The 16,146-nt window shown below is 44.7% G+C and overlaps 2 protein-coding genes across 2 annotated transcripts in view; one reads left to right on the top strand and one right to left on the bottom strand.

The window, feature by feature from the left end:
- The window catches only part of LOC149081482 (uncharacterized), a 101,344-nt gene that overhangs the window by 15,900 nt on the left and 69,298 nt on the right, over positions 1-16,146 (top strand). The gene's annotated exons all lie outside the window — the stretch shown is intronic.
- Positions 10,884-11,693, bottom strand: LOC149081483 (uncharacterized). The gene has a single exon (XM_089238340.1). The coding sequence runs from the start codon at positions 11,691-11,693 to the stop codon at positions 10,884-10,886; it is 810 nt and encodes a 269-aa protein (XP_089094466.1).

Raw genomic sequence — 16,146 nt, forward strand, 5'->3', positions numbered from 1 at the left:
CAACTTCAGGAACAAAAATATATTTACTTTCCTCTACATTCTTATTATGGAGAAGTGAAATAAATTGCTCTAGGTATTGACATATTTTGACTCAAAAGAAACAAAACATGGTTACACCATCAAAAGAAATGTTCGATGATCTATTCTTTCTCAATTCGGGAGTAATTGTAGTTGATGTTTTGTCGTCATTTGTGACTTATACAGACATGCCCCTCATATCCAGAAGCAGGGGCCCTAGGCTGGGATATTTTGCGCCCTCCCCCAGACTAGACTTTCACGGGGCCCTTTTACGCTGGAAGAAACATAAAATGATGAGAATCGTCCCGGGCCTCGGTGCTGGATCCCTGTCAGCCCGACCGTTTTGGTGGTTCCGGACCGCAATAGTTTGATATCGTGTCTACAATAGAATTATCATGTCATCGAACAACAGAAATCGATTGTTTTTCACCCCAAGCACAATCGAAAGTGACTTTGGTTTCTCCTGCTAGCTTTCTTGTAAATAGGTGTTAGCTTACCTCGTCACCGTCTTCATCTTGATATTTTCTTCATCAGTAAGGGAATCCTTTCAAGGGAATCACTTCTGGAGGAATTATTACGACAGAATGTTTTCTCTGCTTTTTAGTTCTACTTCATCTCTAATTCGTCGAAAACAACACAGATTTCCCTCCGTTGTAACACAACGCTCACGATTAGACAGGGGAGGCTTAAGCGAGGGTGCAAGAGGTGCGGTGCACCCTGGCGGCAGGTTGTAAGGCAGCGTTGACTTTACTTAAGACTCCAAAAATTCACACAGTGAAAATTCACATATAACATCACGCTTTTGAGTTATGCCACGACAACGGAGATGTTGAGAAAACTTGCGGGAATAAATAGACGGGGCCTACGACCGTAATACCAGAAAAAAGAATGTAAGCTATCAGGGGCTGCTCGAGACAAAATCTCTATTTGGGATCTCGGATTTTTGCGCAACCTGTCTATTCCGCCACATAGCCCCTACATCCTGCGTCAGGGCTGTTAGGCTGGAATCTTTCGTGGGCCCCAAGCCAAATTTTAAATAGGGGAACTTTCTACAGTTAATTTATAGTGCGGAGTCACCACACAGAGCCACAGCTTCGGAATAAACATTTATTACGACGACACATGATGATTATCTGGGTTAATGAAAAAGTAAGACAGGCATAGAAATTTCGAACCTCACGCTTTCGTGTGCAGTGACTCTCTGCCCTGCTGTTTTCCAGACGGTCGTCTCCAGTACCCGGGATCACGTGACACACTCGAGGTCGTTGACCCGACTCTTGGGGGGTCGTCTGCGTGAGACACCACACACTCCCTCCCCAGTGATCACGAGTAATAATACAAATACAAATACAACGCCACAACAGGCAAATTGCCCAACGAGGTGGCTGACTTAAGAACATCATGGATCCCCGAGCCCCTACCTACTACTGCTACACCACACATGCACACCCCCCCCCCCGCGGAACCCCCCAACGAATCGGTACATGCGGGAATGTGCGTGTACGTGTAGTGCAACCTGACGTATAGTTTGTTTCTGTGTAATGCTTGTTATGTGTAGTGCTGTCATCTGCCCCCAGTTTTACTAACTATGAGTGAAGTGTTATGGTTGAATGATTTACCGTTGTAGGCCTGTTGCTCTCTGTGGCGAGACTTTTTAACGGGGAGATCGGCTCGCATTTGCGCCTTGAAGTTGGGAACCACAGAAAACCAACTTCAGCCGACCACCACTGTGGGGTTCGAACCCGGATCCTCGCATCACGAGTCCGGCACTATAACTACTCGACCACCACAGCGGCTGGGTGGTGAGAGGTGATCGCGTACTATGGAGTAGCATCAGTGATCACGAGCACTGTAGACGATCTGGAAAGTGGACAGTACGTCCAGAACGAGTGGTTCTGAGTGGTTTCACAGCAGAATCAGCTGCGAGTCCGTCAGACGTAACTGCAGTTGGTACGTTTGGAGATACAGGTACCGGCTCCACCGTCGGATTCACGAGAAATGCCGGTTTAAGTCGATCGACTGACACTGACACAGTTTTTCCTCTTATGTCCACGTTGAACACTTTGTCAGTACGGCTGATCACTCTGTATGGTCCTTCAAATGGCTGTTCCAGAGGACGTTTCACCCTATCAGTTCTCACGAAAACGTGAGAAGTAGTTTTCAAATCATGGTGAACAAATGTAGGATGTCCTCCATGCCGTTTGATTGGTCGTGGCTGGAAAGTTTGGACGTGAGTTCTCAGCATTTGTAGAAACTCGGAAGCGTCAGTTGAGTTGGAATTAGCTCGTGCTTGGAAAAATTCACCAGGTAATCGTAAAGTTTCTCCGTACAGTAGTTCTGCAGGTGTGCACCCCAAATCTTGTTTCAGAGAGCACCGAAGACCGAGTAGAACTGTAGGTAATGCTTCAGTCCATTTATGGGTTTGGTTGCATTTCAACGCGGCTTTGAGAGGGCGATGCCACTCTTCCAACATACCGTTTGCTTGTGGATGGTATCCAGTTGTCCTGACCCGTTTTGCTCCGATGAATTTGGAAAGCTCCCGGAATAGCTGCGATTCGAATTGGCGACATTGATCAGTTGTTACTGTTAAAGGTGTGCCGTATCGAGAAATCCAGGTGGAAAGAAAAGCTGCAGCTACCGTGGTTGCTGTGATGTCGCGGATAGGTACCGCTTCTGGCCATCGTGAAAACCGGTCTATCATTGTTAGGCAATAAGAATATCCATCGGAAATGTTCAGTGGGCCAATGATATCCAAATGAATATGTTGAAATCGTTGGGAAGGTTCCACAAACGATTGTAGTGTGGATCTCGTGTGCTTGTGCACTTTGGATCTCGTGTGCTTGTGCACTTTGGATCTCGTGTGCTTGTGCACTTTGGATCTCGTGTGCTTGTGCACTTTGGATCTTTGGCATGGTATGCACACTTTTGTCCATTTAGCACAGTCTTTAGCTAGACATGGCCAAATGAATCGCTTTCTGACCAAATCTAATTACGTCTAATTCCTGGGTGTGAGAGTTTGTGCATATTCCAAAACACATCATATCGAAATTTTTCTGGAATATAAGGTCGAACAGCACCTGTTGATAAATCGCAGTAGAGCGCTTTAGCTGAGTCTGGAAGAAATACTTTCTTCAGTTGCAAAGCTGATTTGCTCTTTAGAAGTTCCTCTAGTTCTTTATCCCCCTCTTGTTGCTCAGCGATGGCAGTAAAATCAAGAGGTCCAGGAACTGAAATTGCTGTTACGCGTGATAAGATATCAGCGGAAATATTTTGTGATCCAGGAATATGGCAAATGTTCGTTGTGAACTGCGAGGGGTGTAATGTGATAGGCCTCCTCGTGGTGCACTCTGGGTAACGCGAAATCTATCACACGTCATTGTCATCGCTTTTTGTGCTCATATACTTCACCTTCAATAGCCCAAATTACATGTTTATTTTTACACATCTTACAGTACTTGTCTTGCGTCTTGTTTTGTCCTGTACATGTTTATGTCTTGTGTCCAACCCCTCATTGTGGACCCCGCTTAGGCGGGGAGGGGTCCTCCCAGACGGGGCGTTGCTTCTAGCGTATGCTCTGTCTGGGACGCTGTCTACCTGCGTGTTTGCCGTGCGTGGAGACCCGTAAGGCTGGAGATGGGGATCCTGGTTAGCCTGATGCGCTAGCTTTGGCCTCGGATTCAGCCGAAACGGGAGGCTTGGATTAGCCCCGTCCAGGTCAATCGGCTGTGGTCGCCTCGGTGGCTGAAGGGGTTACACTACTGGGCAGGTAGAGGGGCCGGGCCTGCCGGACGTCGTTGAGGTTTGTTGGTGCTGCTTCACGACGATCTTGGATCTTGAACGCGTCTGCTCGCCTGCTTTGGTGGTGTATAGCTCCCACCTAACCTGACGTTGCTACTAACCTTCACCGGTTACGTGTGCGCGTCCCCTTGTAGGGCTCCATGGTGGGCATGGTGGGTGGGAGTGGAACCATACCCATTCAAATATGGGAAAAAATCAAAATGCACCAAAACGTCAAAGAACTGCTTCAAACCAAACACATGTCAATGTAACTGCTTCAAATTCATCAACTGTCTCATTTTTCTTTCTGCACTCTTCAGATGCTGAAAAACCGCTGGCCAAAGTATCACCATTTGTAATAGATAAAGCTCTCTATGGCACAGTTGGTACCTTAAAATCGGTGAAGGCCCTTCGTTCAGGAGACCTTCTCATCGAGACTAACACATCCAAACAAGCCGAACTCATTCAAAAGCTCACATCTCTCGGAGACATTCCAATAACAGTCAAAATCCATCCCACGTTGAATTATTCACGTGGTGTCATTTCAGATACTAACTTAATTAACATGGATGAAGAAGAACTAACACAAGAGCTGGCGTCTCAAGGCGTAACATCTGCCAAACATATTATGAGCCGCAAAGATGGCAATCCAGCTCCCACACGAAACATAATTCTCACATTCTCATCACCAACATTGCCGAAAGATATCAAAATAGGTTATTATAACCTCAAAATCCGCCCATACATTCCTAACCCTGTTCGATGCTTTAACTGCCAAAAATACGGTCACTCACGAACGGCGTGCCGCAGTCAACCCACCTGCGCAAAATGCGGTGAGAAGGACCACATTTCGGACAACTGCACTAATTCACCATTCAAGTGCGTCAATTGCGGTGGCGACCACCCCGCATTTGACAGAAAGTGTCCGAAATGGAATGAAGAAAAAGAGATCCAGAAGATCAAGGTCCTCAATAACATCTCATATATCGAAGCACGCCGTCGTATAACCTCTAACCAAACTCCAATAGGTAATAGATCATATTCTAATATGGTAGCAACTCCATCATCAGCTAATATGACTAACAATGTCACCAAAGCATCCGTAACAACTCAGACTGAACCAATAGCTGATACATCAACTCAAACATCATCATCTAACCAACCGTGTAATAGTTGTGGCTGCTGTTGCTCTGCTGGATTACGGAGGGAGTCCACTACCTCCGAAGAAGAGGCAGGAAAAGCAACAGTGCACACATTCAAAAAACCTACTGTTACTAAACCCAAGATTAATTCTGGAAATAAATCTAAAAAGACCGGATATTCAAGAAAAGCAATACAGAGAGCAATAAAATGTCCCACCCTCAAGAATGTGTCACTAATTGATGACAAGTCAATTGGTGACATGGATCTTGATAATCTATCAGAATCTGGTGGTACTCGCCGGAAACTAGACCGGAATAAATTTAAAGACCTCGAACCGTCTACTTCTACCTAATTTATGGCCAACATAATCCAATGGAACATTCGTGGTCTTAGATCCAATTACGAAGATCTCAAGGATTTGATCAATCACTATCATCCTGTTTGCGTGGCACTCCAGGAAACTTTTACGAAGCCCTCGGAGACATGGAACATCAGGCGACATTCCCTGTTCCGTATTGATTACGATGACGGGAGTAGAGCCTGCCGCGGTGTTGCTCTGCTGGTTCCACATTACGTGTCGTCGCGCGTTCTAACGCTGCGCACGAACCTGCAAGCCATCGCGGTGGAAATCTCTACAGGCCTAAGAATTACCATCTGTTCCATTTATTTGCCACCAAATGACACCATCTTACAGAGAGATCTAGAAGATCTGATTGATCAATTACCTCCACCATTTTTTCTTCTTGGAGACTTCAATGCACATAACATGATATGGGGTTCTAACAGCAACACCCCACGTGGCGAAATGGTTGAACGGCTGTTAGAAGACATGGACCTCGCCATCATGAATGATGGCAGTTTCACTCATTTTCATGCCCCAAACAATAGTTTCACTGCAATAGATCTATCCTTATGTTCACCCTCACTCTTGCCCAACTGGTCCTGGTCGGTTGATCCGGACCTCCACGGGAGCAATCATTTTCCTCTAGTGGTTAAGTGCCTTGATCGAAGCCATAGCATACCTGAGGGTCCTCCTCGGTGGAAGCTTGTGGCCGCCCGATGGGCAGACTTCACGGTCAAGGCAGAAATCACGGAGGATATGGTGTCGCAACCCGACGTCGACCACTGTGTCGACCTTGTGACCAGTTGTATCATCTCTGCAGCAAATGAAACAATACCTAAAGTCTCATCGAAACTTCCTAAATTTCCTAAACCTTGGTGGAACCACGAATGTAATCTCACGATTAAATCACACAAGAAAGCATGGAGTAGGTTACGGCGGTATCCTACCCATGACAACAAGTTGGCATTTTTAAAAGCAAAGGCGATAGCGAGAAGAACCAGGCGCCAGGCTCAACGCGAGTCCTGGCAAAAGTTTACCACGGGAATCAATTCATCTACTTCATCGAAAGACATTTGGGACCGGATCCGAAAAATCAATGGTCATTATCAGTCTCATCCAATCACCATTTTAAACACCAATGGCACTATCATCAGCGATGTGAGGGATATTGCGGATACCATCGCCGCCCATTTCGCCACTGTCTCCAGTGATGCGAATTATCCCCCATCGTTTCATCCCATTAAATCATCGGCCGAACGTACATCGTACACCTTCCGGCCTTTTACACCGGAGGGATACAACTCATTGTTCACCCTTCATGAACTGACGACGGCCTTGCAGCGAAGTCCTGACTCAGCTGTAGGGCCCGATGCCATTCATTATTCCATGATTCGGCATCTCTCACCAGAATCACTGTCACATTTACTCATTTTATTCAATCGGATCTGGGTCAGTCATTCATTTCCTGACACCTGGCGAGCAGCCATTGTTCTTGCATTCCCGAAGCCTGGCAAAAATCCTCAGCAACCTAATAGTTACCGACCTATTGCTTTGACCAGTTGTCTATGTAAGCTCATGGAACGCATGGTCAACTATCGCCTTACGCACTACCTTGAGGTTAACAATATTTTATCGAAACATCAAAGCGGCTTTAGACGGTTCAGGTCCACAACATGCAATTTGTTACGCCTTGAGACATCAATAAGACAAGCATTTGTGAAGAGGGAGCATATGCTAGCCATATTTTTCGACATAGAAAAGGCCTACGACCGTACTTGGAGGCACGGAATTCTTTCCGACCTCTATAATAGCGGCTTGCGGGGCAACTTGCCCATTTTCATTAAGAACTTTCTTGCTCGCCGCATCTTTCAGGTACGGATCGGAAGCACGTTATCAGCTCCCCAAATTCAAGAACAAGGTGTACCTCAAGGTAGCATTTTAAGTGTAACACTTTTTATTTTAAGACTCAACGGGGTGTTGAACCAACTCCCGTTGTCTGTCACTGGCGCACTCTACGTGGATGATCTGTTGATATCTTACCAATCAGTGAATATGAGGTCAGCCGAGAGACAATTACAAACCGCTCTCAACAAGATCAGCAAGTGGGCTCATAATAACGGCTTTTCATTCTCCGCTGACAAGACTGTTGCTATGCACTTTTGTCGGCGTCGAGACCTACATGATGACCCACAATTGTTTCTCAATAACAATCTAATACCTATTGTAGAAAATACTAAATTCCTCGGCATCACATTTGACAAGAAACTCACTTTCAAACCTCAAATTGCGCAATTAAGAGCTCGTTGCATGAAGACGATGAACCTCTTGAAGGTCATCTCTTCTACATCGTGGGGAGCTGACCGTAAGTCGCTCCTCCACTTATACAAAGCTTTAATAAGATCGAAGCTCGACTACGGCTCCATTGTATACGGGTCGGCACCTCGGAGCTATCTGAGTGTGCTCGACCCAGTCCACCATCTCGCCCTGCGGATTTGTTCTGGAGCTTTCCGGACGTCTCCAATGGAGAGCCTGTATGTCGAATGCAACGAGCCATCACTGACATCAAGACGCCAACAACTTTCTTTGAAATATTATATCAAAATGAAGTCTTTACCAGGTCATCCACTTCATCGTGTCACTTTTAATCCCTCATTTCATAGACTATTTGCTGCTCGCCCTTCATGTGTTCCATCTTACGGTCTTCGTATGAGGGCACTTGTGGAAGAACTAGAATTAGACATCAGTCGTGTGGCTCCAGTTGCTTGGCAACTGGCACCATGGGAGCAGTCTCTGCCAGATGTCTCTCTTTCATTATCATTATACCCTAGAGCCACCACAGCAGATGTCATATATCGACAGATATTCTTTAGGCACAGGGGTAGGTACAACAGGTACTTCCCCATATATACCGACGGCTCCAAGAGCCCTGGCCATGTCGGTTGTGCCTACATCTGCTGTGAGGAGACATCTTTCAAACTTCCAGACACATTGACTATATATTCGGCAGAACTGTACGCAATCCTTCAGGCTCTACGACATATACGACGCAAACGCCACCGACGATGCATCATTTATAGTGACTCTCTCAGCGCATTACAAGCACTGTGTTCCTTCACTTTTCACACTCATCCATTCATTCATGCCATTTTTCATGAACTGCATTACCTCATTCATCATGGTGCCACAGTAAAATTTTACTGGGTACCAGGTCATGTTGGAATACCGGGCAACGAAAAAGCAGACACCGCAGCTCGAACAACAACTAACATTGACAATAACCTTTTGGTACCTGCCAGTGACCACTTCTCAATCCTCCGGGAAGTGATGCATCACCGCTGGCAGGACCATTGGAACAATCAAATTAATAACAAATTACATGCCATCAAGCCCACACTTGGCCATTGGCGTTCGAGCTGCAGAACTAACCGAAAGGAGGAAGTTCTGCTTGCCCGGTTGCACATAGGACACAGTCGTATCACACAATCATATCTTTTATTACGAGAGAGTCAGCCACAGTGCCCACATTGTCAAAGTTCATTGACCATTGCTCATGCTTTTACTTGTTCATATCATCGTCATCATTTTACGACCGCTTTTGGTCAAAGTCATCTTTCACTTCATGACATTTTAAATGACCACAGCGATGTATCTCGTATTTTTAAATTCATCAAAGCCATTGGTTTTTATAATAAATTATAGATTTTTACAATTCATGTCATTGTTTTATGCTTTACGTTGCTTTTTATCATGCATAGTTTTAGTATTTTGACATGACAAAAGGATGATTTTTCTTATTTTTATAATTTGTTTTGGCGCAGTTTGATCAAATTGGTCCTTGCGCCAGAAAATTTAAAATCCAATCCAATCCGTGAACTGCGATATATAATCTAAATGCCTTAGCTGTCTAGGTGAGCATTTTTCACTTTTTTGTCGAAACGCATAGCACAGTGGTTTATGGTCACTGAAAAGTATAAACTCACGAGCTTCAAGCATATATCTGAAAAATTTTATGGAAGAATATGCGGCAAGAAGTTCTCGATCGTATGCGCTATATCGTGTTTCGGTGGGTGAAAGTTTACGTGAGAAAAAACCTAGCGGTTGAAGACCATTGTCCGTCACCTGGTGCAGTGCACCGCCTATAGCATAGTCGGAAGCATCTACGTGTAGAGCTAATTCGGCAGACGGGGATGGATGTGCCAGGAATGCGGCATTAGCTAGTAGCTTTTTGCAATCTTTGCAATGTCTTTTGCAATGTCTTCAAATGCTTTCAAAGTTGATGTAGACCACACAACTTTTGTTTTGTCTTTTCTTTTTTTCGTAGAACCTTTCAATAGATCATGCAGTGGCACTTGTGTCTCAGCTGCATGCGGTAGGAAACGGCGATAAAAATTTATGAGACCTAAAAATTTACGCAATTGCTCAATTGTTTCCGGTTGCTTGAAATCGAGTACAGCTCGCACTTTGTCTGGACGAGGTGTGATACCCGATGGTTTGATCACATGTCCCAGAAATTCAAGCTCAGAAACACCAAATATGCATTTTGACACATTTAAAACTAAGCCATACTGTTGAAGACGTTGGAATATTTGTTTTAAATGAATTTTGTGTTCTTCGGCATTTTCAGAAAAGCATAGAATGTCATCAAGATATACATAGCAGAATGATAAACCTCGTAATACTTCATGCATGAACCGCATAAAAGTTTGAGCGGCATTTACGAGACCGAAGCTCAATCTTGTATACTCGAATAAACCCCAAGGGGTTGTGATTGCGGTTTTCGGTATATCTTCTTCGGCAATGCCAATCTGATGGTATGCCTTGAAGATGTCTAGTCTAGAAAAAATAGACTTACCGTGCAATTCTTGTGAAAAGTCTTGAATATGGGGTATCGGGTAAGAATCAAATTCCGTAACACTATTTAGACGACGATAATCACCGACAGGACGTACAGTACCATCTGCTTTGGGCACGATATGTAACGGAGACCTCCAAGGGCTTTTGGAGGGCCGGATAATCCCTTGTTCCAAAAGGAATTCAAACTCGGTTTTCACCTGTTGTTGAATTTTTGGATTGAGACGTCGAGGTTTGGAAGCCACCGGTGGTCCTCGAGTGATGATATGGTGTCGCGTCACATGTTTCACTGTTTTACCGATCTGTGAAGGGTTGAAGACATGCGGGAATTCTTGAAATATAGCACTGTATTCAGAATCTCCAATGGTAGTGACGGAAGGTTGTGTTGTGGGCTTGATCGATCCGAGTACCCGTAATGATGTTTGCGAATCGATGAGTCGTCGGTTTCGCACATCAACGATTAGGTTGAAGTTGCTGAGAAAATCAGCTCCAAGTATTGGTGAAGTGACGTCAGCTACGAGAAATGTCCAGGAAAAAGGTTTCCGGAGACCTAAATCCAGTTTCTTGACTGTGGAACCATAGGCAAGAATCTTGCTGTTGTTAGCGGCGAACAAATGGAAACTTGGATGTAGTGCTGACGAATTTTTTTTAGGTGGGATAACAGAAACTTCACTGCCAGAGTCAACAAGGAAATGGTCACCCGTAACTCTGTCAATCACGAAGAGCCTGCTGGATTTGTTGCCCGATTCCATCATACCAGCGATGATGGAAGGTCGTCGTTTTTTTTCTGGAATTTACATGGGTGACGGCAGTAGCGGGCATTCTCACCGAACCTGTTGTGATAGAAGCAGATATCCCGTGCTTGACTTGAACGAGATGTTGAACGCCTAGCTCGTCGCTGTTGGGAGCTATTGCGATATCTCCCTCTAGAGAGTCGATTCACCGTTGCCGTTAGCTCTGCCACTTGTTTGGTGAGCGTTTCGATGGCTGATGTCGAATCGGTTCGATCTGGAGTCGACTGCATTTGAGATGACGACGATGGCTGGATTCGACGCACGTAATTTTGGGTAGTGACTTCAGCCACTTTGTCGGCTAGGACAGCAAGTTGATCTAATGGCTCACTGGAAACCGATAACACTGCTTGAATATTTTGCGGTAAGCGTTGCATCCACAAGGTGCGCAAGAACTCGTCAGTGACTTTGTTGCCGGAGAGTTCTTTCATCTTTCGCAGCAGTTGACTTGGCTTTTGATCACCCAGCTGTAGCTCGTTCAAAAGTTCCTTGACTTTTTGATGTTCCGTAGCAGCGAACTCCTTTATGAGGCGATCCGACAAGGCTTGATAGCGGTTGATTGCCGGAGGATTTAATATCAGATCCGAGACGAAAGACAAGCATTCTCCGTCCAAGGAAGAGACCAAGGCTGCATACTTCGTGTCATCGTTAGTGATTCCACTGAGTTGAAAAGTACTGTTGCACTGTTGAATCCATAGTTGCACATTCGATTTCCAAAACGGAGGTAATCGAAGTCCAATCCTCGAAACTTGAGCATTTTCTTCCGCCATCGCTCAGCTCCAACGGGAGAGAGAAGAGAAGACGAGAGAGGAGGAGATCACACCAGAAGAGAAGAAGAGCAGATGATGATGCGTGGGCGAGAGGGGTCTGTTCTTCAGGGGCCTGTTTGAGGGAAGAATCGAGTCGTCGTAACCACAGACATAATGGAGGCTCGGAAAGAAGAAAATTTCCGAAAATGCATGAGATTAAATCTTCAATGAAGATGGAGTTTTTTTGATGGTTAATGTTCCTAAACGTCGCTGGTCACCACTGCGGAGTCACCACACAGAGCCACAGCTTCGGAATAAACATTTATTACGACGACACAAACATGATTATCTGGGTTAATGAAAAAGTAAGACAGGCATAGAAATTTTCGAACCTCACGCTTTCGTGTGCAGTGACTCTCTGCCCTGCTGTTTTCCAGACGGTCGTCTCCAGTACCCGGGATCACGTGACACACTCGAGGTCGTTGACCCGACTCTTGGGGGGTCGTCTGCGTGAGACACCACAATAGCATGATAAAAATAATAAGGATAGAGTCCTGGGCCCCCGGGCTGAAGCCATATCAGCCCTACCCTTTGAGAGTCATGCCCCTCCCTCATAACTTATCCCAGTAATTCCTAGAGTGGCCATTGGCTGGCTTCATCACTTAGAGATACTGTCAGCAACGCTTCACCCAAAGACAGACGCCATGCCATTCTATTCTTCCCCCACCTCTCTAATTTGTACAAACATTTGAGATTCAATATTGACGGAATCATTCTTCAAGTATTGTATACTCACATAGTGGGGGTTCAGTATACACAGAAAAACTCATAAAACCACAATACAGTGGAACACTCGTTAATACGACTCTCATTTATACGACATTTACTCATTCATTATACACGTTTGGCTCTCTTCTGTCGCAGTTTATTTCTATACATATATTAACGTTAAAATATTTGATTTATCAGACGCCCAACATCAATTACACGGAGGTTTCATTTCAACTGGAATCCCGAAACACGATTAAAATTTCATTTCTGCGAATAGGATTTTAATGTTTTTGTAGGTAGCAAAAGACGTCACTGAAATGAATATTTTTACGCCTAGCTCGTGCTGCCTGAACTAGTATTTCCACAATTTTATTCATACTGGAATTAATGCCATCTAGGTTAGAAATTAAAGACAACTCAAGCGGTGATAACAAAATTAGGATCGAGAAGCAGAAATTTTCATTCAGTACTGTTCCCTACGAGTGAAGCCCAGAAAATGAACTGAATGGCAAGTGCAGTTCTTCCTTCAGGGCATAAGGAAACGTCCAAAACAAAGAACCTATGATAACGCAGACGACAGCAGAAATTTTCATTCAGTACGGTTCCCTATGAGTACAGCCAACAAACTGAACTGGATAGCAAGTTCAGTTATTTCTTCAGCGCACAAGGAGACGTCCACAACAATGAACCTATCATCATTTGGATATTTAGAAATTCATCTGCAAGTTCACGAATTCGTCGATAGATGGCTGCTCATACACCATGATGGTCTCATCAGGGCCGTAGCGTACCTTCTAGAATCCCTGGGCAGACATTTTCTTGTGGGCCCCTTAAAATAGAAAAAATTATGCAAAATAAGTTTTTTTTTTTTTTTTTTCAGGCCCCATTCGGATCCGTGTCCGGAAAATTCACCGACAACAGTTCGACACGAAGTTATCGAGTCCGTGAGGGAGTGAATGAACGAAATACTAAGTGAGTGGGCGAGTGAATGAGTGAGCGGTCGAGTGAGGGGCATAGGCGCCGGCATATAAGGGATGAGGCCATTCGGGCCCCCCCCCCCCCACAATAAATTTTATAAAGTAGCCACCCCAATAATTGCTGAAAAACAATGCAATGCACCATCCTCCTCTTGCGTACGCACTTGAGTCTCGTATATACGGGGCAATCCGCAATTTTCAGCCCATCCAATGTTTTCTTAGCGTCGGCACCTCCGGTGAGGGAGCGAGCGAGTGAGTGAGCGTGTGGGTGAGCGAGTGAGTGAGTGAGTGGGCGAGCAATTGGGTGGGTGATTGGTTTGGCGAATAAGCGAGCGAGTGAGTGGGCGACTGGGTGGGTGAGTGAGCTATTGAGTCCGTGAGCGAGTGAGTGAGTGGGAGATTGGAACAATGAGTGGGGGAGCGAGTGAGTGACTGAGCAAGCTACTGAGTCCCTTGAGTGAGTGAAATGGTGAGTGGGTGAGCAGACGACTGATTGAGGGAGTTGGCGAGCGAGCTACTGAGTTCTTTAACGGATGAGCGAGTGGAAGAGTCGGTGGATGACTGGAAGAGCGAACTACTGAGTCCGTGAGCGAGTGAAATAGTGAGTGGGTGAGCAGGCGAGTGAGTGAGAGAACGAGCTACTGAGTCCGTGAGTGGGTGAGTGACGGGGCGAGTGGGTGGGTGAGAGAGTTATTGAGTCCTGGAGCGGATGAGGGAGGGAGGGAGCGAGTGAATGGGCGCGTGATCGAGCGAGCTACTGAGTCCGTGATTGAGTGAGCGAGCGAGCGAATGAATAAGTGAGTGTGGGGTTCATCGAGTGAGCTACTGAGTCCGTGGGAGAGTGAGTGGGTAAGCGGGTGAGTAAAAGAGTGTTCGCGTGAGTGGGCGAGCCGAGCGAGCTACCGACCAAAGTAGTCTCCTGACGTCAAAAATGACGTTTTTTGAAAGTGATGAAATGCCTTGTTCCTGACGTCTTAAAATAGGTGAATATGTCCATTTTGAAGACGTCATCCTGGCGCCATTTCATGACGTGATTAAATGACGCATTAGCAAATAACGCAAAGCCACAATACGTGGCTTTTCGTGTTCTAAATTATTCATGTGGAATAGAACTGAAAAGAAAAACACAAGTATTTGAAAAAAAAATGTTTTATTCAGTCAAAAATATGCATATTATATCTCTACACAGTGGTTGAATGGACGAAATGGATTATGAACTGTGTAACAATGGTAAGCTTACAAAATAATCTTTCAAGGGCAGCAGAACACATTTGGAAACAGCATTCTCTGAGGATACTTCAGAATATATATATGTATATCAATCTTTAAGAAAATTATCTAAAATTTGGAGGAGCATTTTTTCACTCCTCAAACGAAATTTGGAGGAGTAAAATTGAATTTTGATATACAATACATCTTAACGCGCATTGGCGAACACTGCTGAGAATGTTTCCGTGTACACGGAGTTCTTTCTACGCAGAAAAAAATTCATCATATAGTGCATTAAACATATTATTTTATTTTTTCATTCCGTGTAGATATCGATATTCTGCGCGCGAGACACGGATGTATTTATAAGGGCATTGGCATAACAGGCTAATCGTTCATGGCGGTGAATTCGAGGAATTAGTGGTCGAGAAAATTCAACTAGAATGGGAGGTGGGTGGTGAAATTCGTGTATCTCACTGGCAGCAAAACTGCAAATCCGCTTCTGTACGCCTGGATCTGATTTCAACATCCACCCCCCAACCCCACAAAGTGAGGCTGACAGGATTCCAGCACGAGGGCCCGGGACGACTTTTATCTTTTATTTTTTCATGCAATAAATTCACTACATCAGGGCCTGTGCCTCTGGATCTCAGACAACGGGCCCCGTTGCAGAATGTGGAGACCATGGGTTTCAGCATGAGTAAGTTGGACATTTGCCCGGGTGCCCTAAATTTGAACGAAATTAATTCATCGAGCGATCAAATATCTTCGACCATATTCATGAATGTTTCCGAATTCCTACTTCCCAAGGAAATGCGGAAATGCGTCAGCGATTTCTGGCAGTACCTGCTCGTTTGGCAACCTGAAGTCACCCCCCAATGTAGTGTTCTTGTTTTCTGTTGCTGCAGCTTCTGTTAGCAAATGAAAAAGAATCGAATTTCAACACTCAATATGATTTGTTTGTTTCTCCAGACAGTACTAAGAATGACCGTATGATGATGATGATGCCACTGTTGAGAGGGTATAAAAGCGACAGACGTAATAGAGTTCCTTGAAAAGTTCGGGAGGTTGGTTGGGAACTTTGTGGTTGGGTGCCGAGTAGAGTTGAAACCTCTTTGGCTCCTCTTTATTTTTCAGGTACCCACCAAAATGGCCAACATTTCTACTACAGGTCTGTAGTAAGTAAGGTGAACACACATTTCCCATATTTTTTACTAAAAAATCATTTTTTTTATGATGAAGATTGCTTGAATGATAATTATGACTGTATAATTATAAACTTTTATCGCATAATTTTTTTTTCTATATTTTTGGAATGCATTCAAGAAAATTTTTAGTAGCCCCGTATTTCCCATAGTAGGAAGGATGACCATATAGCCCGTATTTTTGGCCATCGCTTTTTTTTTTCTCAAAGAAATGTCCCGTTTTTACTCGTATTTTCAACAAAGATTATGGCTAAAATCGTATATGAAGATAATTTTCATTAATTATAATAGTTATAACTTGAGGGGGAGGGG

The sequence above is a fragment of the Pholcus phalangioides genome, unplaced genomic scaffold (assembly GCF_987345545.1).
Source record: "Pholcus phalangioides strain wild (caught in Gottingen) unplaced genomic scaffold, Ppha-v1.0 ptg000010l_1, whole genome shotgun sequence".
NCBI lineage: Eukaryota > Metazoa > Arthropoda > Arachnida > Araneae > Pholcidae > Pholcus > Pholcus phalangioides.

What these genes read in the sequence shown, in the direction of transcription:
- LOC149081483 (XM_089238340.1), bottom strand. Translation starts at nt 11,693, where the DNA reads ATGGCGGAAGAAAATGCTCAAGTTTCGAGGATTGGACTTCGATTACCT.